This window comes from Dunckerocampus dactyliophorus, chromosome 3 (genome assembly GCF_027744805.1).
Source record: "Dunckerocampus dactyliophorus isolate RoL2022-P2 chromosome 3, RoL_Ddac_1.1, whole genome shotgun sequence".
Classification (NCBI taxonomy): domain Eukaryota; kingdom Metazoa; phylum Chordata; class Actinopteri; order Syngnathiformes; family Syngnathidae; genus Dunckerocampus; species Dunckerocampus dactyliophorus.
Window position 1 is genome coordinate 17,530,172 of NC_072821.1, and position 24,545 is coordinate 17,554,716.

Genomic DNA, 24,545 nt, shown 5'->3' on the forward strand with positions numbered 1-24,545 from the left:
GTCCCGTGAGTCCAGTTCTGGTCGGATTTCCGTGACGATGAACGTAGCGCCACTTAGTTGCTGGGGGCCCTTAAGTAAAGAGTTTCTCAAAACAATATGCGTTCAAAAGGGTAATACGTTTGCATCACAAAAATGCCTCCTCGAAAAAAAAATCAAATTTTGTCACTTCCGGTGTTTACAGTAAATGTAACAATTTTCTAATTAAGATATTCTTTATTGTCATATGCACAGTAAGGAAACAAGTTTTTCTGTACAACGACATTCTCACTTTATTTTCCACAATGAATGTCAGTAACACACAGTAACACGAGAAGTAATATAAAAGGTAAAACAATTGCTAAATATATAAGCTATACAGTAAGAGAGACAGTAGTTATAATACAGTAAAAAATAAACAAGAGAATAACTGTGCAATAAAAATAAGCAATGAACAGTGCAGAAATATAGTACATGCACATTTGTGCGCAAATGATATGTGTTGTGGTAAGAGGTGTGTCCATTGAGCAATGTGCAAACATAGAATATGCAAACTGCAGTAGCAGGTATAAAAAAACGATAGTTTTAGAATTAGAAACAATCAAAGGAAAAAACAGAGAATGTGTAGCAATGCTTAGATAGATTATACATTGATGAAGGAAAGAAAAGAAGAAGGAAGGGGTGTTGAAAAATAAAATAGACCTACTAATAAGCAAATATGAGTAAAAGAAAGAAACAAAAAAGAGCAAAACATGTACATTTGCGTGAATATACTGTCATAGTCATGCCAACAGCTGCTATTGTTATGTGTCTAAAGTTATTGTTGAATAACTTACAGTTCGTTGCAAATGAGCAGATCAACCATGAAAATGTACTGACGCCGACGATTCATTTTCTTTATGCAAAATAGTCAATATGTGTCACACACAGACTAGGTCATATCTGACAAAATGGTGTGTATGTGTTGTAATCATGAAGTGCAAATAAGGATGTGCATTCAATGTGGTTGTGCTTAGCTGTTCTGTAGGGGGGAAGTGTGACCTCCAGCCCAGGCCAGTGCCTGCTTATATTTCATTACATCCTGATTCTCTGACATGTAGTGTGTGTGGGATGGGGGGAAGGGTAGGAAGAGGAAGTGTGCGAGTGCGTGTGTGTGTGTGTATGTGGTTGGAGGTGGTGGGGGTGAAAAATGCTTGGTATGTGCGGACGACAACATCGTGAAAGGTGTCCAGCGTGTCGAGCACTTCGAAATTAAACCTGAAATCATTTCCTCTTCTCAATTAATGCATCCATGGATCTCATACAACGATGCGCGATACACGACGAGGAATAAACGTCAAATTTGAGCATTTCCTCGGGAAAGCACGCAGTTGATTCGACGCCAAACACCCCCCAGATGCGAGGAATGGTTTGCTCCGTAGTAGGTGGGACTGGCGAGCGGTCTGCACCAGGACGTCGTAGATCAATGAACCGGACCGGAGGCTCGCTCGATCGTCCAAGTGAATGGATAGATGTGTCACTACCTATGCAAGAGAGAGGGCACACAGGCTTCATTTAACATAACCAGCCCGCTCATAATGCCGATGCTTTAAACAGACTGTTTTTTTTAGCCTACCTACCGCTTCCGACTTCTTCCGTGGATCTGCGATCTTGTCAGGAAATAAAATATCTCTAACCTCCAGGATGATCTTTGCTAACACAGGCAACCCGCTGAAAACTGCCAATCGCAAGCAGGTAGGTCTTTTTTGATTTTCCATTTCTACTGCTACCCCCACACCCCTCCCACCACCACCGCCACCACTTTTCAATTAACAGCAGCCATACATGACATTGGGAAGCCCTTCCTGGCTTTCCTTTTGCAATATTACATTAACAGCCCCCAAGATGGAGTGGTTGCATCTGATCCTGTGATCAGGCAGAATGGAGATGAGAGCAGCTGCTGAACCCATCCAGAGGCGTTCATTGTTGTGTTCATACAGCATAACCTTGTTTGGCCAGCAGCTCTGCTCAACATGCACCACGGTTATTGTAGTCCTCAATGCATTCTGACTGAAGTGTGATCATGGCCGTATCCTTCATTTTGACCTTTCAGGTGAACAGAAAGGGGGCGAAGGAGGGCCTCTATGCTTTCAGGCACGCCTTCTGATTGAGATGGAAGATTGATGATGAAGGGTGCAGGAGCAGAGTTTTTATGGCGGCTGGTGATTGAAATATGACCACAGTTTCAGATAGATTGAATTATTCCAGCACATTCAGATTCCATCCATATTAATCAATCAAATGATAGTGATGTGATTTTTTTCTCTGCCTGTGTCTCATTGATGCTGCTCTCTTGTGGTCCCATGGGCCTGATGTGAGCCTTTGATGCTCCCCAAAAATTAGTGGAGTAGTCATTGCATACCAACAAAAATGGACCTTTACTTGGAGGCCTAACAGATGTTCCTGCCACAGCGACACATTCTGTAAAAGTGTCCTCCATGAACATTCAACCATCAAATGACTGGGTAGGAGTATGTCAGTGTTTGAGGTTGGCATGACTGTGGTGGTATCCATGGCTTTGGGTCTCTGAGTGGATTGTCCTTGGTTACGGACAGATGGCACGATGCTGCCATGCTTTGTGTTTGAACAGATCTGGAGAGGGTTTGGGCTGGCTGGGAGCTATTTTAATGGATGAGTAAGGGGAAGGAAATGCGTTGCAGGGCTGTGCTGCATGATTTGGCTCACAAGAAAGAAAAACAAGTAAGATATAATAGAGGAGCATTGCTTCTCATGAACCAGTTTTCTAGTCTGGTATTAAAGATCTTGATGTTGTCTTAGTCAGTTGTTATTGAGGCTTTTTAAAGCTCAGTTAAAACTGCTGAAAAACATGATACATTAATGTGGAATATGTGCAGAGTTTTATCATTTTTTTTCTGTGCTGTCCTATGTTTTTAATTCTCCCAGAAGATAATTCATTGCGATAACAGTTGACCAGGGGTTTAAAATTTGATTATGTGGATCCCATATACACTATCTAACCTAACAGTGGCCCTCCTGTGTGCAGTCGTACCCTATGACTCCGTCCAGTCCCAGCAGCAGCAGCAACAGCAGCAGCACAGGCCTGGAGCAACTCAGCAAAACCAACCTGTACATACGTGGTCTGCCCCCCGCCACCACAGACCTGGACCTGGTCAAACTGTGTCACCAGTGAGTGCAATTATGTATACCATGTCTGCATGTGTGTGTGTGTGTGTGTGTGTGTGTGTGTGTGTGTGTGTGTGTGTGTGTGTGTGTGTGTGTGGGTGGGGGGGGGTGTCAACAGTAAAAGCCAGATTGCAGATTGTGGCCTCACATAATAATGTCGTTTCTCACAGATTTATAGAGCTCTATCTCTGACCACCATAGCTGCAACCCTGGATCATCTCATCGATTTAGCTGTCAAGTTTGAAATTAATTGCAGACAGTTTTTATATGTGCATCTACAATATATACTGTGCAGATGGGTATTTTCTTAATATCATGTCCAATAATTAAACAATGGACATAATTGTTACTTGCATCACGATATGGACAAAAGTATTGTGACAAGCCAAAATGTAAGAAATTAAGAGGTTGGTCCTCTTTTGCAGCTATAACAGCTTTCAAGGGGCTGTGAGGTCAGAAGTCACTGAGGACCTGGCTCTTGTCAGGTTCTTCCACACCAAACCCATCTAACTGTGTCTTTATGGGCCTCGCTTTATGTACTCGGACATGTCATGGTTAAACAGAAAAGGGCCTTCCCCAAACTGTTACCATAAAATAGGAAGCATTCATTTGTCCAAAATGTCTTAATAAGATGAAAAATCAGGATTCCAGGGGGAACTACAATGCAAAAAAACATAACACCACCACCACTGGCTAGCATATGTTACCAATAGTGGTTTCAGTGAACAGATTGTACAAAAAATGTCTATATTCTTCCCAATTGCAAGTTAAACTAAAATTTGTCTCTCGGGCCAAAAAAAAAGAGTGGCGTTAATGGCTGTCTCTCACTCACGTCTCATACACAGCCACATGTCCATAGTGTGTGCGCACATGCACGTACACACAGTCTCAGAGAAGCTCATGTCACCTTTTTCCTGCCTGAGTGGTGTGACTTGCATGCTCTGAGCAGGAGGAGGGCGGGATATAGTACATTTGAACGCTATCGCCCCCATTGCAATATCAAACTATGAGAGGCAGCACCTTTAAGTGATATAGCTGAGATACATACAGTATTAATTAACATAAGCAAATCGGTCCAACATAGATTGTGCCTAGTAAGAAACATGTCTTGGTACTCAAAAGTATTTTTTACCTTAAATTCAGATATTTAACTTTGCTGAGTTTTCAGTATTTGTAGTGTAAATGGCAGTGGTGGCACCTGGGCCTTCAGTGGGGTCCAGACAGAATTTTTCTCAACAGACAAGGTGACAGTATTGTTAAAGAAGAACAAAGATAATATATTTTTCCATACATTTTGCCATACATTGCCATTTACCCTACATTCAAACCACAAAACCTCCAAATTTTTAAAATAAAATACTGTACATCTATTCACCGTAGATGTCAACTTCTCCTCCTTAGTCAGCCATTGTGGGCATAACTTAGCTTGCTTGAACAGTTTTGCTCTGATCAACCAATCAGGAGTGGGGGCTTGAAAGCTGCCCCTGAGAGGCGAAACAGAAGTCTGATTGGCTAAAAAAAAATGCTGATAGTGTGTATGTGACAGGGACCAGCGCTCCTAATTCTCAAATTCTCAAGGCCCTGGCCAGATTACATTTATATGGCAACACATAGAAGTTCAAATCTTACTGGACAAAAAAAATCCATCATACAAATACACTACTGGAAGCACATCAGCCAAGAAACACACTACTAAATGAAGATTATAGACTGTTGGGAATAAATTAATATGTACTTTAATTGAACCAATATTACAATTTAAGTTGTAAATGTAGGTAAGTGCTTCTGGTAGTGGTTAGGCCAGCAGAGAAAGCCTTACTGGCCCTGACTGCATACCACTGGTAAATAGTCTCACCCAACCTCTGATCAATTCATTAATTATGGACTAGCAATTTTTAGTCGTCTGACAACAGATTGACTTTCATTTTTATTTACAGTATTAGTTTTTCATTTTCATTTTTAGCAACATGTGACTTTTTCAGTTTTGCACCTTCACAAAAAGATGCTGCAATTTTATTCTCATAACTTCTCAATACAAACAGCTTGAGCCATAATGTACATTTATTGGGGAAAAAAATCTGTATACGTATACACAATGTAATGTATTACTGGTTTTTGTCATTAATCCATTCCAAAAGGTCAGACAAAAACTGAAATGTATGAAAACCGGATACATTTTTCCTATATGAAATCATGTAAATCCAATCAATACGTTCCAGACACCCAAAAATGTTAACACAAAACCCATTTTACAAAAAAGAATTGTATTTTTTCATACAGAAAACAAAGCAAACTCCATTTAAAGAATTATGGAAGGAAGAATTAAATGGATAAATGAACATTTAACATCACTTTTACCTTTATTGAAACTTGTTCGTGAACATGCCGATGAGTGCAGGGAGGAGGGAGATCGGGAGTGACGTAAGAGCCGCGCGGATGCTGTTTCACTCTTGTCCGTTACAAACATAACTTTAAAAGAGTGGACAGTTAAAGCTATATAATTGCTCACTTGAACTGTATTTAAAACTTCAGCAGCCGGTACAATCATCATAACACACTGGCATACTTTCTGTTACTCTGTGTGTCTATGTGTTAACAATTCCCTCTGTAACAGTGTTAACTAAGGAACCTTTACATTACATTTTAACAGACTCTACCTTTGTATTTTGCCACGAGTTATTTCTTAAATTCAGTAGTGTTTCTCACTTTCTTTGTCAAAGTTCTGGCACTTGCAATAATTTTTTTGCAGCTGTATTGAATAAATACAAAAGCAAAGATTCCTCTAATACTCAGAAACATGCAGTGCGCTCAAACGCCTCATCAGAGCAGGGCTTATTAAAAGAGACAGATGCCCTTACATGCTAAACAGGTTTCCTCTGCCAGGGAAAAGTGTAAGATACTCTTCTCCTGTTACATAGATTTTATCTGACTTTATTTGATGTTTACTGTTAAGCAAATTTGGAGCGGCCGGACCGGAGCAGGAGGGGATAGAGAAGAAGAGAAAAGAAGACAGAGGGGGAGTGCGGGGACAAGATGGGGGACAATACAGAGAGAGACAACAACAATTGCAACAACAACAAAGGCAACAACAATAACAGAACAACAGAAACAAACAACAAGACTACATCTTCAAATGTCTATGACTGCCATAAAGTCCATAATAGAAATAACAAAATAACATCAACAGCCACAACGATAATATTGTATTGAGACAGTTATACTTATTAGTGGTAACAGTAATAATGAAAACCATAATAATAACCATAATAATGATAAGATTGACAATAACTATTAGTAATCTTATTGCTGACATAGCCATGACTGTAATAAAAATAACAACATGACAATACCATGAATAAATCAGTGTGTTACAGTATACGGGCAAGTACGTATGTACTGTGAGTGTGTATATGTATGTGTGTACAGGTGTCTCTGTAGGTGTATATGTGTGCATGTCTGCATGTACTGTATATATAAATGCATATACCTGTATGTACACGCATGTGTGTATGTGTAATTGTCACTGAGAATGTGGGAAAGGTGAGGGAATGGTAAGGGGCGGTGTAGAACTAGCCCTTGAGAACGGTGAGAGAACAACAGATGGGTACCGGGGGCCACACACAAGTGGGCCCAGAGCTGCACCTGCCAACAGGAAAGAAGCCTGCCCACGCGACCGGGAACAACAAAAAACACACACGCCCCCAGGGAGGGGGGCACGGCCTGCCCCGGGCCACCCCACACCCGGCCCCCGACATGGGACTGCCCCGCCCAGGGCCAGAGGAGATATCACCCCAACCCCAAGGAGGCCTGGGCAGCAGAGGTGCAACACCCAGCCCCCGCCCCCACGGAGCCAACCCCTTTGTATCCCTCCATTTAAAAGAAATAAAAACAAAATTAGTAACTGTGATTGACAGGCAACCAGTTCAGGACATACCGCGTGTCTTGCCCAAAGTCAACCGCTATAGGCTCCAGCATACCCCTGCATACTAGGACAAGCGGCATAGAAAATGTATGGATCTAAAAGAAGTAAAAATAAATAGCACACACACACACACACACACACCAACACTGTGGTCGCTCCCCCAACACCTGAAAGGTGCGTCATGGCACCCCGTGCAGATATGAGTTTTTAATCATTCTCTTCACTCTCTATATGAACAAATAAACCACACACACACACACACACACACACACACACACACACACACAGTAAATATGATTAAAGGATTTCCTGGCCAGAATTTGTCTACAGTATAGTGTCCCAGCTCCAAAAGAACCACAGAGACTGACTCACCAACGTGTAGATGCTTTGTTTAGGCACTCGATTCCGCTGACAAGTTTGTTAGGTGCACTGTTTAGCTGTAAGATAAGTCAGACAGTATTGGTATCTAAAGTACAAAAATGAGCATACAATTCTACAGGACACTTGATCCTATGGGCCACTGTCCATGTGGCTAGTTAGTGTGGTGGATGCCATAATTAGCATAGTTTGGGCTCCTCTGCGAGTCTTTCCCCACAAGCATATGGAGAGAGGCATTCAGCCATGTAACCAGCAGCAGCTGTTTGTGTCCTTTTTGCTTGTTTTGTTCGTGTTCCCGATGGTGTTTGCCAGCACAAAGCAGAAATGAAAACGCTTTTTCGTAGCAACAAGGTCTGAATGGGGATGTCAGCTCGCCAGTCAGTCTGTTTGGTCGTGTGTGTGTGTGTGTGTGTGTGTGTGAGTGTGAGTGTGTGAGTGTATATGTTTGTGTCAACAGTGTGCAGTGGGTTTCACATTTAAGGTGTAAGTTTGTAATTTGTGGTATTGAAAATATGAGGTAAGGAGTGCCGGATAAACATTCGAACCAACTTGCCTCTCCCGACTGATCTTTCGGGCCTCAGTTACATTTTACTGTTTTACTTTGTCAGAAGTACATGTACATATACAGAAATACAACTTCTACAAAGAGATTTAAAGGCTTTTGATTGACAATTACAGTATTTTATACAAATAGCAAAGCAATCCAAGTGTGACCTACACTATATCATCTGCATATTGCATTCGCAGATATGGCAAGATTCAGTCAGCAAAGGCGATTTTGGACAAGACAACCAACAAATGTAAAGGTCAGTATATTTATTTAGTAGAGACGTCACAAGATCTCGTATCACAAAATCTCACGAGGTTGAACCATGACAAGATTTCTCATTCAGAAAAAAATGCCTCGTGGACACGAGGCCTGAGACGGTAATAAGTAAATAAATTGAATACACTAAAAAGGAAAATGAACTGGATAATTTTGCCGGCCTCAATATATTGCCAAGTGCATGGGTGTCTGTTTTCCTCGACTCTCACCTCCAAACAGGCAGTAAGAGGAGTCACTCTGTGCATTAGTTTCAGCACCCAACGGAGTGGGCTCTTTTCTCAGTCATACAGTGTCTTTGTCACTGTGGGTGCAGGCGGGGCTGCTAGCATACACACAGAGTACAGAAGAGTGTAACGTAGTAGAAATTATATTAGTAGATTACAATACTGTATATTGGCATATTTTTTTTTCCATTGTGCTTTTCTTAAACGTAATGTTGAAATCTCGTCTCGTAGGACCAGTCTCGTGTATCTTCTCGTGAACGGGGTGTCTCATGACATCCCTATTATTTGTTCACCACACATACAAGTAGAGTCATTCTGTGACATTCAGACAATTTTGTACCATAATTACCTGTGTTTGTAATTAACGTTAAGTAGTTAATGCACTGAGCTGACTTTTAGGAGGTATTACACCACTGTATTTGCATACAAAAAGCTAAATCTTTTAGATTGCATAAATTACAGTACATGATCTATACTGTAGATACAAATGCTGTTTTTTTCAAAGCAAATTAACTTAAATGTACAGCCACATGTTGGAGTCTTACAGTCCTTTGAACAAAAACTGTAAAAACGTCTGTCTATTTCTGTCAAATGGCAACAGTGCTGAAAGGGCATACTTATGTATAAAGGCAGCATAGTAACACAATGCATCACTAACCCCACTGTTGTAATACTGTATATCAGGGGTCCTCACACTTTTCCAGCCTGCAAGCTAATTTTAAAATTACCACGTCCCAAAGATCTACCTCCTACTATAAATATAGAAAATATACTGTCTATATTTACTGTAGTTATTTATTTTTTTTAATGAGTATGTATTTATGTATGTTATACATGTATAAAAGGGGTGCACACACTTTTTCAGCATGCAAGTTACAAGTTATCTCTTTCTATCCATCCATCCATTTTCTATACCGCTTCTCTTCTCTAGGGTCGCGGGGGCATGCTGGAGCCCATCCCAGCTGACTTCGAGCGACAGGCGGGGTACACCCTGAACTGGTCGTATAAACATATATAAAATCTAACCGGTAAACTTATCCTATTGTAAATAGTTATGATTAGTATTTCACATTCACATTTTCAAAGGTAATCCAAGTAGTTGATATCATAATTATATTCAATATGGCAATAAAGATAATTGCACATAATTCCTCAATAGTTGTGTACATAACCTGAGTACTGGTAATGTCAGTCAAAATAGCTAGGTATAGCATTCATTAGGACACAGAGTTAGCATTTGCTATCAAACATTATTGATATACAAGAATTGAAAATGATAATGCAAACAACAATGGAGCCAAAGTCAAGGCAACATATTAAAAAGGTTTCAGCAATGGGCACATTTTCCATTTTATCATGAAATAATTTAAGAAGCGGACGTGTAGAAAACACTGATTTCTCTAGTCGAGTTCATGACGCGAAGCAAAGCCAGCAAACAATACACTTTATTTTCTACGTAACTAGCCGCTACAAGTGAACAGATAAGTTTTGTTAATAGATATAAGCATCTTACCGCTGAGTTAGTTTTTCTGTAGTCAATAATGAAGATGAAAGTTTCATCTCCCTGTGTACCTTGAAATGCCGCGGGGAAGAACGAATCAGGAGGGGAGCTTAACGTCAGCTGACTGATGTCATATGACATCTACAAAGTGACATTTACGCAATCGACCCAAACTACAGTACCTTGGCGATCTACTGGTAGCTAGCGATCACCGTAATGGGCACCCCTGATATATATCATATACGATACTTTATCAAACAATGCAATAATGACTGTTAAAAAACACAACCGCTTTGTCAGTCTGCAAGTGGATTTTCTTGGTATACAAATGTATGACTGCCTAGTTAGTTAATAAGTTATTCATACCTTTATATGCAAACAAAAGGTTTGGTCTTTCAAGAAAAATTCAGAAGTAGCAATTAATGCACGTAGCAATAGCTCCTGTTAAATAGGGCACCTTTAACCTTGTCATTTGTTGTCTCTTCATGTAAATAACTCTTCTGCCAACTACAGGTTATGGCTTTGTGGACTTCGACAGCCCAGCGGCTGCTTTGAAGGCCGTGCATGCTCTGAAAACCAGCGGCATTCAGGCCCAGATGGCCAAGGTGAGGAGTTTGGTATGTGTTTATGCATGCATGTGTACTGTATATGTGTGTGTTTGTGTTACATCTCCACAAGGTTGTACTTCCTCAATGAATGTGTGCGCTACATGCTGCTGCAAAATGACATGACACTGGTCACATGACCTCAGCTGACAAGCTGTTCTTACCGTGACCTCATTTACTTTTACTGTAGAACCAGATGTCATGTCTCCCTTTGCCAAGTAACCTGTCAGTCATGTCGCATACCAAACCACCAGCTCACTCACACCACACTTGTTCATCAGTGCTATATGCATTATATAAGAATTTGTATGGAGACAGAAGCATAGAAAAACAAACTAATAAACTTAACTAAAAAACAGTTAATCTCCCTATGAGGTATCAGAATTCCTATCTCATGAACATGTCCTACTAACTCTTTTGGGTATGGTGTTGAATTTTCAGATTGTTATTTAGCTTCTATGTATTCTTTTAATTGGGTGGAAAGCATGTTTTTATTTAATCACAAGTATCCAAACACATTATTATCAATGACTATAAGTGTTGTCACATCTTCATGGCAACAGTGTAGGTGCACAGTTAAGTCTGTGAGTCATCTGTGGTTGTTTTTCTGTCTTATAAGTGTTGTCACATTTCTGTCAGCCACCTCAGCCCAGGTTCTGTTGATATGCTTGAATCCGCAGATAAGAGTTAATTAGTGAAAGGTTGCTCTCTGTAGACCTGCATGTAGCAGAGCTGATGGGAACAAACAGTGCCGTTTGTGTGTCGCTGTAGCGTAGCTACACTCTCTCCTGATGTTTCCCAGGGAGGCCGGCGAGGCACTGAGCTGCTGCAGTGCAGATGGATGTGTTTCTGTGCATGGTCATGTGAGAGGCGCTTATTACAGTGTATCACCAGATGTCTCTCTCTCAAGCTTAAGCAGACTGTCAAATGATTGCAGAGTATTTGTTCATTTTGTCACTGAGAAAATAGAATAATGTTGCATTTAATTAAAAGAAAATATTCACAGATTTTGGAACGTGATTTCACCGTATGGATCCTTCAATTACCGAATGCACTTCCTCTCCTGTATCTCTTTGAGCAGCAACAGGAACAAGACCCCACAAATCTGTATATCTCCAACCTGCCTTTGTCTGTGGATGAGAAAGAGTTGGAGAACATGCTACAGCCTTTCGGCCAAGTCGTGTCCACACGTATCCTCCGAGACTACGGCGGTAACAGCCGAGGCGTGGGCTTCGCCAGGTCAGTCACAGAAGACTCAATGAAATAGCACATCTGAAAAGTTTTAGTTCATGTTTTGAAAATGTACTGATCCCTGCAAGCAACACAATTTTCTTTTTAATCATGCATACAAACCTGAAACAGTGCCTTCTGTTTATATCCACAAAAACAAGCTTAAAGCTGGTTGGATCTATTTCCAAATACATAAATAGTTTTTTCTGATATGAAAAAAAAAATGACACCACAGTAAATCTGCAAGGGGAAATGTACAAAAAATAATGACGCAGAATGGCAATGACCCATAACACATCTAAATCAACAAAGAATGGCTTTGCCAATTTGAAATGTTGTGGCACAGTCAGACCTCACACCTAAATCAAATTGACCTCTTCATGTGCCCAAAAGGGAAAATAAACTATATTTTAACATTGGTTCACTTTCACTTTTACATGTTCATTTTCTACATGCAATGTAGATAGATAGATACATACAGTTCGAAAAACACATTACACAATTGTAGTGAAAATTCTAAAACTGATCATCATAGTTAGTTGAAGCCAGCCATGCTGCATTGGGAGTATAATCCTGCACATCATGTATTTACTGTATGACATTAGACCAGGGGTGTCCAAACTTTTTCCAGCGAGGGCCACATAGTGAAAAATGAAGGGAGGCGACTTCGCCACTTTGATATTTTGTGAAGCAACACTTCTTCACCTAATATTTTGACTTTATTCCCATGTTATTCATTTTCCCCCAAACTAAGTTTCCAAGAATTACAACTTGATTCATTGTTTGACTTAAAAAAAAAAACCTTTTTTTCTTTAACATTTCAACTTCATGCTACTAATATTTGGACTTTTCCATTTTTTTAAAATTATTTATTTAATTATTTTTTTATTTAATTAATTTTCTTGTTAAATTACATTTTTAGAATGTGTTGCGGGCCGATAAAATCACAGCCGCATGCCGCAAATGGCCCCCGGGCCGCACTTTGGACACCCCTGCATTAGACTATATCTACTGCTGTCAGTCCATGTTTTGTAAAGTCAAATGTGTGATCTATACACACGCAAAGAAGACTTAGGTTGTATTTACATAAGCAATATTTTTGTGCTCCCCCCATAATTCAGTCATTAATTGTTCAGGATTGTTCAACAACCATTCACGCTCAGATTCACGCCTGTTGACAATTTAGAGTTGCTGATTAATCTTAACATGCATGTTTTTGGGCTGTGGGAGGATACCGGAGGAGTACCTATGCAAGCACAGAAAGTACGTAAAAGCATACACTTTACACAAAAAAGACATTTGTACCCAGAACCTTCTTGCTGTGAGGGGGACGTGCTGAAGACCTGCGCCACAGCGGGTTAAATAAGCTTTGCTTCTTCCTACTCCTTTTGGACATGTGGAACTGTGAAATGATGATTCATGTATGATGTATGATGTATTCCATTGTAAACTTCATGCATGTTCGAATAAAATGAAACCAAACCAAACCAAAAACGCAGAAGTGGCCAATATGTAGCTTTACCTTTTTGGTAGTGGACTGAGGCTGTTTCAGAAGGCTTTATAGGTGGAATAAGTGTTTCCCTTTACGTGCATTCTTAGCAGCGTCTTTTTAGCTGTTTTTATATCTTCACAATGCCCAGATAAGAGAAAGCCATAAGTGGGAATTTCTCACAATAAAGTGCAGTTTTCCTTTAAAGGTGTTCCTTGGCTCCAAATTACACTTTCCACCCAAAAAATATCAGAATAACACTAGTGGTTTCATAGTAGACTGTACAAAAAATGTCCATATTCTTCACAATTGCAAGCTGAATGAAATTTGTTGTTCGGCCCAAATAGGGGGATCAAGTGCCGTTCATGGCTGTCTCTCACCCAGGCACATGCCCGTAGTGGGCGCTCAGATACACGAACACGCAGTCTCAAAGAAACTATTGACAGTTAGCACTCATGACTGAGTGGGAAGAGGGCGGAATATAGTACGTTCCAGCACTTGCGCTCCCATTGCAGTGCCTAACCATGACAGACAGCATCTTTTAATAGTACTTATTGCAAATAAATTGTGCTTTTTGTTTGACTTACTTATTGGCGGTTGTTGCACTCTCTCCTCTCCCTTAAGGATGGACACAACCGAGCAGTGTAACGCAGTGATCTCACACTTCAACGGCAAATTTATCAAAATCTCCTCCGGAGCGCTGGGTAGGAAAGTCATTCCCCTTATGTGGAGGTGGCGATGAAAATGTTTTTGAAAACTATTTTAACCACGTTCCTCTGCTTTTCCATCAGCTCCCTCTCAGCCCTTGTTGTGTAAGTTTGCAGACAGTCAAAGGAAGAAACATGCTCACAGTGGATTTGTTCCCAATGGACAGACAGGAGATCTCAGACTAGTATGTATTATCCTTTGTGTCTTTCTTATAAAGTGAAAAGTCAGTCTATTTATCTGTTACACTAGATACATAAAGCTACTATTAATTGCATTTAATAAGCATTTGACAATATCTGCCCTGCGATTGGCTGGCGACCAGTCCAGGGTGTACTCTGCCTCTCGGCCAAAGTCAGCTGGGATAGGCTCCAGCATACCCCCGTGGCCATAGTGAGGACAAGCGGCATAGAAGATGGATGGATGGATGGATGGCTTGACAATATCTGATTCAATAATGCAAATTTCTTCATTGTAGAGTGCAATGACTCTTACATATGACCCCTCTTCAGCAGCTATGCATAATGGGTAAGTTGCACAATATGTCATTATTATGAGCTTTTCCTATCATTATAGAGTTTTATTTTGACATGCTCCGTTACCTAGGTACTACCCATGCCCATATCCAGTGACCAACAGGATAATGACTGTGCAGCCGACCATGTCTCCCTACATGTCCCCTGTCTCTGCTTACCAGGTAGTACCAATCATGTAATGTATCCTCGCACTTCCTTTCCATGTTGCTTCTCAGATTAGTGTGGGTGTCTGGGCTATACAGGTACAGGTGATATGATTGCCGCCTTGCATTTACAGTACAAGGGCTGGAACTGTCAGTAATTATGTAATTCAACAAAAAGTGTCCTTATTCATAGGCCTCCATCCTCTCAGAACATCAGAATGGCTGTGTTTTTCACAAAAAACATTACTGAACTGCATACTCAACCGGTAGTGTAGTGGTAAAAACTGATGAGTTTCATTCCCACTCAATGACTATACTGTAGTGTGAATGGTTGAACTTTATGTGCTATGTGAGTGGTGACTGGGCTAGGCTCCAGGTTCCCCGTGACCTTAAACAGCAGCATAGAAAATGGATGGATGGACTTTAATGAGATAAGAATCTGATGTCACTTGTTCTTGCGTGTTGTGACGCACAACGTCGGGTTTGAATACTCCTCTGGCAGATGGTCTCCAGATAAACAGTCTACTTGTCTAGTTCTACAATGTTTTTCTAAGTTGTCATTATGTTGAAAGACCACTCTCTTCAAAGAGAGATTACTCTTAATCATAGACAATTCACCCCATCTTCTCTTTTGGAATCTTTTTTTTTTTTATCACAATTCTCTGACGGAGCTGATGGTGGCTTTACAGTACTCTATCGTAAATGTTGGCTATGTCTCATTGGTGTCTCCCAACTACAACTGTGGTCTGTCTGTTTGCAACTTGGGGCTGTCTTCTTTTGCATGCTGAGTATTGCCTTAAGCCTTTGCTTCACGCATGAGACTATTCCGTCACGATTAGTCATTGTATGTGTTGTATCTCACAACATACAGTAAAGATGCCATAAACAGGCCTTAATAGATGTTTGTAGACCATACAGAACTGAACCAAACTGCAGAAATGGGTCCTATGTAGAGCTGGTGTGTTGTTGTAAAGCAAAATCGCAGATGGAGCCTACGTACTTATTCTGAGTACGGTCAGTATTTTAATGACCTAATATTTCCTTTATTCTCATTAAGTCGATTTTCCAAAGGCGTCTGTACATTTTTTACATTCAAAATAGATAGAGGATGCTTTCTCATGGCATTGAATCGATCACAACTGGACTGTTCAGTTTGTCGTAGAAGATGTTTTGCTTCTCATCCGAGCGGTCTTCGAAGACAACCTGAACAGTCCAGTTGTTATCAGTTCAATGCACTAAGAATACAATGACCTGGATGGTAAATAGAATCACTTATTGTAGATCACGACATATTATAGCTGTGATACCCAGATACTTGGGGTGTCACAAGATACTGAGTTCACGAGACGAGACAACATACGGATTTGTTCCACAAGAACAAGACGAGACGACATTTTAACATTAAAGTACAATTTAAAAAATGTGAATGGACAAACAAACCTTTGTAATTTAACTGAGTCACAAAACAATGCAGGTGCGTATGAAATGTTTATTGTCCCACAAATTGACGCTAAACAATATCATTGTCTATATTGTTTGAGACCAAATAAACTACTAATGTTCTGATAATATTTAATAATAATATATCATAATATTACAATATTTCCTTTAATATGTCATAATATGTCATCTTAATATGTCATCTTTCACTCTGTAAAGTTGTGGATTTGCCATTTGTGACATATATTTTGTCACAGGCAATTCATACTGTCTATCATTACTGCCTATCTGTCTGTCTATCGTACTGCTACATTTGCAGCATTTCTTGAAATGCTGGCTTTTAGACCGTAGCATTTATTTTGTGATGTATTAAACTACATTCTCTGTAACACACACCATTTTTTACTGTTGCATTTGTATTTCCTTTGCTGATCAAACGTCTCGGTGAGTGTTGACTATGTGTGTAGTTTTTTCCCAGATTGGAAAATTGGGTCGGGTGAATATGTTTGAGGTTGGCAAATTTGTTTTGTTGCCTCTTATGTTGCCACCACTTTCAAGCATATTCGGCATACTGGCTCCTTCGTGTTGATGGGCTCCTTGCTCATTACCACAAGGGAGCTGTAGCATTTGGCTTTGCAACCATCTTTTTTTCTCCTAATTTCTACTACGTTACCTTGCATCACCTTGGGTGATACAACATTGTAATATTTGAGAATGCATGGCTAGCAATTCTTACATGAGGTTACGCCATTGACGACCTCTGGTTATAAACCACAGTCTCCACTTTGGTGCATTGGTCCGTTTTCTTGCTGCCCTCAGTCTCCACTCGAATAAAAGTTCTCTCCTGATCACATACTGAGACATTCATATTCCATCTAGATTGATGAGGCACATGTTTTGTTCTTCAAATGTATTTTTGATAAGTTGAGCGATGGCACTGTTTTAAAGCACAATAAAACCAAGGATAAGATAAGATTTGGCTGTGGGGCTTTTTTCCACAATGAGTGCAAATGCTTGTCTCTCAGCAGTCACACAACAAATGTTTTTGATGCACAATAGTCTCTCTGTGCCTGACTGGTGTCTCCTGTCATTCCTTAGGTACAGAGTCATTCTTGGGTGGCACATCAGCCATATATCATGCAGCACCCGGTAAGGCAACATGCACTTACGCATCCAGTCGTAGTGTGTGTGTGTGTGGGTGTCGGTGTGTGTGTGTGCGTGTGTGTATATGTGCAGGAAGTGGGTGTGTGCCTCTACTGCAGCTACAGCACAGTTACTACAGCACTAAGTCATTACTTTAATTCAGCCTGTTCTGCTGACACAGTTAAAACATCAACTTCTCCCAAATAGAGCAGGATAGTGTCTTGTCAATGAAAGCACAACATGTACTGACATGTGGTGTGTGTGAGTGTGCGCACACGTGTGTGTGAGGGAAATGGAACAACTAGAAAGACTCTGGAGCCCCTCCAGCAGTTTTCCCTCTATCTGAATCCAGCAGGAAATGCCTAAAGCAGCAACCGTCTTGTGACTCTTTGACTCTTCCAACAGATGGTTTCCAATGGAACAAGTGTCTGCCTTGATCAGCCCCTCCCCCACACTTTATTGCGAACTTGTGTATTTCCTAAAGGCGACACATTTAATTCTATTGTATTAATTCTGCTCAATGTCCCCATAAGCCACAAGCAGAAGCGCTTTTTTTCTATTGTATTTTATATGAGATCCAAATAAGCTTTTGCTCCAGCCTTGCATCTACTTGTATGTTGTGCGTGTTCTTTTAAACAAAAGCTGCTTGCCATCATTGTTGCATGTTATATTCAAGTTACATGAAGTTGAGTTCATTGGAGGAAATCTTATCATGTGATCTCCGATAAACCAGCCTCTTTATACTGCAGGCCCCGGTGATGTCTCCCTCTGTGGATCCATCCATGCCACTGCACCCTACAACCATGATTACACAGCAAATGGGTCAGCTGTCTCTAGGAAACACTGGAGCGGTGAGTGGAATTCCGGGATAATCTTCATGGCTCCCAGCATTAATGAAATGAGTGTTAATGCGGATGATTGGAACAATAGGTTCAATATGGTATAATGAGAAAATGTTGATTTTATTACAGTATATTGCAGCCAATGCGGGGGTTCAAAGTGCTTACATCCCGCAGTATACTTCCCTGCCCGCACCGCCGGTAGGTCCATTCCGCATTTAACGCATTCAACATCTTCTCGAATAATCAACTTCTTCTTTTGCACATTTTCACTTTCACTAACTACTAGGTGTGTCAACTCACGAGACGAGACGACGCTTAAGATTGGGTCTATGAGAACGAGACAAAATGAGATTTTAACCTTAATTCGAACAAATCCGGCATACTGGCTCGTTCTTGTTGATGGGCTCACTTTGCTCATTATTGCCATACAGGGGCTGTGGCATTTGGCTTTGCAATCATGTTTTTTCCTTGTATTTTCTAGTACATTACCTTTCATTGCTCCTCATGAGAGTCCCTTGCTGCATTGTGTGTGTGCGCATGTTAGCAGCCCCGCCTCCGCCCACAGAGACAAAGCAACTGTATGCCTGACAAGGGGTCTCACTCTATCTGTTCTATGAAGCATCTAGGTGCTGAACAAATGCACAGAGTGAACACTCTTCCTGCCTGTTTGGAGGCAAGAGATGAGGTAAACAGACACCCATGTGCATGGCAATATATGGAGGCCGGCAAAATTAGCGAATTCATTTTAATATATTATTTGGTTAATTAGTTAAGACATTTTTTTCTGAACGAGAAATCTTGTCACATCTTAATCTTGCAAGATCTTGTGAGATTAAAATGTGAAAAGCTGTCTTGTGAGAACAGGGCAGCCAGAAGCCAGTCATACTGTGAACTATGGCATCGCTACTATGAATGATAATAAAGTAATATGGACGTGGCAGTGTGCGGGGCATTATTGCAAACTCACATTAAGTGCTTTACGCACACCTTGCAGTCCACCCTACCTCGGTGTTGTCAGCGTCAGCGATTGACATGTGGTTGCTTTTTCCATCTGAGTTGAACAGCTGCAGCCATATTATGTCCAAGCATAAGATGCAGTGATTCTACATTTGATCAAACTTGCTTAAGATTTGTCAGATGTTCAAACTTGTGTTTAACTGTATTTAACAGGTAGGGGTGTGCATTAAAAGTGAAAGACAGGAAGTGTTTCTTCTGTCAAGCATTTATTCAGTAATTAAATATAAGCAGTCAACAAAGGTGAAGTATCCGAAGTGCAATGCGGGTCTGAAAGCTATATATACCCCTCCACATTGCAACCCAATTCCTGACTAGCGACAGAGTCAAGAAGGCAGAGCTTGGACACACTCCCCTATCGCCTGGCAACACCTCACCTTGCTGGCAAAACATGCATGAGCGTCTAAGGTGTGGCGCAGGGGCCATCTGTGGAACGTTGCTCATGTTGATACTAATAAAAACACAACGATTTGTCTTTAAATTCTGTATAACGTTTTTCTAAATTTTGTACTTTTTTTTATTGTAAATATCAAAGGACAACTCGATAGCCCTGACGTAGATAGACAAAGACAAGCAGACAAGACAAAGACGCACCCGCAATGTTTTGTGACACGGTTAAATAAAAAAAGTTTGTTTGTCCAGTTATATTTTTTCTTTGTACTTTTCTTAAAATGAATGTCAAATCTCGTCTCATCTCGTTCTCGTGGACCCAAACTCGCCTCGTCTCGTGAGTTGGGTGTCTCGTCACACTCCTATTAAAAATACATCTCCGTATGTTGTGGTGCAGGTCTTATACACTGTTGAACTGCCAACAAATCTGTTTTTATTTCCAGGAAAACGGCACGCCCCAACAAGTGGATTCTTCCAACAACTCGTCCCCTTACAGTCAACTCAGCAAGTAACCACAGGTATGTGATGTAAGCGATGCTGTATTTTTTCCAGTAACATAACCGACCTGTGCATGAGATAAATTTCTTATAAATCACATGGCATGGAAGCAAATCTATGTTGCAAACTCACCAATAACAAACCAATGAGATGCAATACAGTTGTACAATAAAGTTGTGCTTTGACAAAGATAGTGGGTGCCAGAGGGGTTTAATTTGAACAATACCTTTGTTACTTTGCTTACACTGTAACTGCACTGCATCCTACGGAGCTGTTTCTAATATATTGCCCTCCTCATGTCGCTAACTAATGTCACCAAAATACTAGAAATAGATGACCTTTGGCAAAGGTCTTAATCATAAGCCGACAAAATAAAACTGGCAACTGTCCCGATTTAAAGGTCGATAACATAAGGATGACAACACATAATAATAATTAGATGCAAAAGCGAATATTTCTAAATAAGCAGAAAATCTTTCCCCTGACTTTTTTCAAATGTGCTTGTTCCTGCTGTGTTTGTATTTTTAGGCTCAGTAATCACTGAGTGAGCCAGAGGGTAGTGGGAGGTGACTGATGACATCACCGTGATAGCAGCCCTCTCTGATTGGACCAGACACACAAACTTTTTTGCACAGCCCCGACGCTTGTGTTGGAAAAACGAGGACAGTGAAAATGCACTCAAGCAGTTGGCTAATCACAAAAAAAAAAGATTTATTTTGATAAGAAACTACATGCTCTTCATAATTTTCTCTTTTGTTCAAAAAGGATTGTCTAACACAATTCCAGAGGACACTCCCCCACCCCATTATCCACAGTATGATGTGATTGTAAATGCATGACATTGAGATCCCCCCCACCCCCTCCTTCCAGTTTTTTATGGTTTTATTGTTACTTTATTTGTGATATACACAATCCCATGCAAAACCTTGTTTGCACTGACATTTAAAGTTAAGTTTTGGATTCCACCGAATCACATGCTTGAAAACAGGTGACCATGTCTTTATTAGAACTTCATGAAATTATTCTCAGAAAAGGTGCCTTCCTTATGTCACGTCTAACATCTTCTGACATTATTGAACTTAATCAGGTGTCATATTTTCATCCTATTTCTATCCTATGAATCCCACGTGGTGTTTAATGTGTCGCTATCTAGTCTTCTGGTAGCAATAATGACAATGAGAGTCCCACTGCAATACTGAGGGGAAAAAAAACAAACAATGACAAACTCAGAGCAATGTATTTCTTATGTTTTTTCTCTTTGCTTTTTTTTTTTAACTGCCGGAATTACATGAAGCAAGAGCTGTGCTTTTATGGAATTACACCAAATTTATCATCTTTTAGGTGTGATTTTGTTTTTCGTTTCCCCTTTTGGTCAGCGTGACCTGTGATCTACCTCATGGTTCTGCGTCTGCTGGTGTTGTTGGGTTTGCAGGTAAAGCCCTTGGCACCAGAGTGGATGAAACAGAACAAAAGCCACGCTCAGGAGCTGGCTAACTCGGACTTCAAGCGTTTGTTTCCCCACATGCAGCAATTCTCTTCCTCGCTTTTGAAACATTGTCACTTTGCTTCATCCTTATGTGTCATTGCTTGTTTTAGTGTTTTTTTCCAAGAATGTGAGTGTAGTTTAGTTTTGATGCTCCATTTTAGAGAATTAGTTTGATTTAGTTGCGTAAATACCTTTCAGCATCCTTCAACAAATGAATGCGGGATCCATGCATTTATTAAGTGAACGTTTCTGCCTTTGTCAATCGATCAGACCACTGCCCCTAAGTCTGTAAGATCACTACTCTAGGTCAGACAGTTGCTGTAAAGCAATCCAGAAGCTTTATAGTAGCAGAATTGTTGGTTACTTGCTTATGCAAAAAAGGATTTGAATGAGTGGCACTCTTTGAGAACTAATTTTTATGCAGTAATTCATTCAAAACTGCAATTACAAGTCACATGAGTGGCTTCGTGGTCAGGTCTATGTTGGTTGTTTGGTTTGGCAAATAAAAATACAATTCTATAATATAAATTGGTGGCCAAATGTGGAAAATGTTTTGTTTGCTTCACATTTCTCTTCAACTTGTTGAAAGATGAACTTGACACTACTATGACATGTGAATAATGTCATAGCTATGAAGGTCACAGTGCTTCACACTGTTAAAGTACTACTTCAGAAATGTATGCACACAATAAGGAGATACTTCAGTAACCAATATTTACTGCAAGTGATTTCATATTCTGCATTTATTGCTGACAAAAAAAGAAAAATGGAAGAAAAAAATTGTATACATTTTTACCCACATTGTTTGCCCCGTCACCCTCAACTGATTCTCAAACAATCATCTCCTTGTTCTCTCCTTTGAAAACATTTGAAACAGTGCTGAATAAAAGACTCTTCTCTTTCTCCGGAAAGTGTCTGGTCACTTAAATGGAGCTGGACTCCAGCCACTTAACACATGATCAACATCTTGTCTTTTGATATATTTCATATTTGCTGTCATCCATTCATGCTAAAGTTCTGCATCTTAGGTCCAGACAATGTTGAAAAACTGCCACCACAATAAATTCAGAGTGTGACTGTAAGCTTTAATTGAATCAAATAGGCATTTTATGCAGACTACGCCAATTTTCACGGAACCAGTAGTTTATGGATATTTGACATAAGTGTAACTATAGTGTAGCAATTTTCATTTTTAGACTTTATTAAAAACAATTTGCAGCCAAGGACTTCCTGAAGGCAGGAGTCCATGGACATCACCAAGTTTCTTCCCTGGAGATGCTTTGCCAGGCCTTCACGGCTCTTGCTGCCTTCGCTTTTTCTCTTTTGTAAGTAAAAAGCATCCTGAGATCAGGCCACTGGCATGACCGTTGAATGCCATACCGTTGGTATTGCCTTTGAAGGCAAAGCAAATGCCGTCCTGTGTTGCTTTCACAGCATGTACAGTATAGAGGCATTATGTACCTGCACAGTGAAGCTCCATGCGATCAATTTTGTAGCATTTGTCTGAACGGGAGCAGGAAGCATAGCGCTCTAAATCGCACAAATTAATGATGATATCATATATTATATATCACATACCAAAACACTCTCTACCATGTTTAACGCATGATGTGGTATGCTTTGGATCATGAGCTGTTCCTTTCCTTCTCCATACTTTTCTCTTCCCACAATTCTGATTTTCATCTGTTCAAAGAATTTGATGAATATTACCTCTATTTTTACAATTTTGAAGGCTTCTCTTGATTGTAAATTTTGGCCGTATTACCTTCTCCAAAATATTCTTGACTTCTGTTGATGTTAAGTGTATTCTTATTTGCTGATAAAGCAATCTGCAATTATCCACTTTAATTGTATTCTGTGGTGTTCCAGGCGTTGTTATGTGAGATTTGTGTTGTTTTTTCAGCCTGATGAGAGCCGCCTTCACTTGCATAGAGATCTCCTTGGACTTCATATTGCTAGCTCCAGTCGAACAGCTGCCAAATAATCACTTAATACCTGACATTAACTCCACTCTTTTATCTGCTTGGTCTGTCATGAAATAACAAGGGAATGGGGCTGCACCTGGCCATCTTACATACTTTGGAGCGCCTGAAAATAAATGCACACATATTTTGCTATATTTTGAAATCTACAGGTGAATTGCATCTTTTAACCGTGCACCGTAACTGTGTACAACACTGTATGTTTAAACAAATACACAAAAATGCAGCCTTTAGATTTTATTCGATCTTCCTTGTTCTTATTTGTCATAAGCTGTTTTTATTCTTGTGAGGAACCTTGGGGCACCACTGGGATGTTGTAAGGTGTTATAAAAATAAACTTTGATTTGATTTTATTTGATTTACTTATGTGTGTCAATAAATGTGAATGACATTTGAATACATTCATGTACAAAAACACGTGGCCCCAACATAAGTTATATTTCATAGTTTGTATTTTATGTGAAGTTAGGGGTTAATAAGAAAGTTGAGGCTAAAACAAGGACAGGTTTTTGCTTACTTCTGCTAAAAGCCATAATGTAAAATGAACATATACAGTAGGGGATAAAAAGCAACAGGCTGCGCTACAAATTCCATTAACTTAATTGAATTCTTAACACTTAAAAACAAAAATAAATCAGATTATCTCTCTGGACGTTTATTCTAAGTCGTGTTCAGATCATTCCAGACCTTTTAATATTGATGATCAAAGTTTGGACACCCCTAGCATACTCACTCGGCTACTACACTTGACCACTACAAACGGCTACTATTACTATTATCCTTCATTTTCTTGTGATATGTTGATTTTATCTATTGTTGTTTTTATTTTGCATTTTGTAGAGTGTCAAGAAAGTTTCAAGAAAGGTACAAAAATGTTCAATATATGTTTTTTTTTTTAAATAAATGTATGTTGTCTTGACACCAAATTAATAAAAATCCTCTGCAATAGAAATGCTTTACAAGTCATCTACCAGCAGAGGGCGCTGTGTACTCCAAGGCTGAGAAACAACAACCAATGACCCGCTTGAGCGT

The 24,545-nt window shown here is 40.0% G+C and overlaps 1 protein-coding gene across 2 annotated transcripts; it reads left to right on the forward strand.

The window, feature by feature from the left end:
• The first annotated feature begins 1,279 nt into the window (after positions 1 to 1,279).
• rbms1a (RNA binding motif, single stranded interacting protein 1a) lies at positions 1,280 to 23,733 on the forward strand. Of its 2 annotated transcripts, none has more exons than XM_054771378.1 (14): positions 1,280 to 1,710; positions 3,020 to 3,162; positions 8,207 to 8,265; positions 10,524 to 10,615; positions 11,697 to 11,854; positions 13,959 to 14,038; positions 14,126 to 14,226; positions 14,518 to 14,567; positions 14,646 to 14,736; positions 17,257 to 17,307; positions 18,051 to 18,152; positions 18,273 to 18,341; positions 19,991 to 20,074; positions 20,574 to 23,733. In XM_054771378.1, exons 1-13 carry the CDS (start codon positions 1,660 to 1,662, stop codon positions 20,057 to 20,059), a joined length of 1,116 nt encoding a protein of 371 aa, XP_054627353.1. In that variant the 5' UTR covers positions 1,280 to 1,659; the 3' UTR covers positions 20,060 to 20,074; positions 20,574 to 23,733. The 2 variants fall into 2 exon arrangements, with proteins under 2 accessions (XP_054627353.1, XP_054627352.1); XM_054771377.1 differs by having other exon boundaries at positions 1,285 to 1,710; positions 19,991 to 20,065; positions 20,574 to 23,728.
• Positions 23,734 to 24,545: the final 812 nt, after the last annotated feature.

Coding starts and splice junctions, on each gene's coding strand:
- rbms1a (XM_054771378.1), top strand. CDS start 1,660: ATGATCTTTGCTAACACAGGCAACCCGCTGAAAACTGCCAATCGCAAG. Junction 3,163..8,206: donor CTGGTCAAACTGTGTCACCA/GTGAGTGCAATT, acceptor TTGCATTCGCAG/ATATGGCAAGATTCAGTCAG. Junction 14,039..14,125: donor AATCTCCTCCGGAGCGCTGG/GTAGGAAAGTCA, acceptor CTTTTCCATCAG/CTCCCTCTCAGCCCTTGTTG.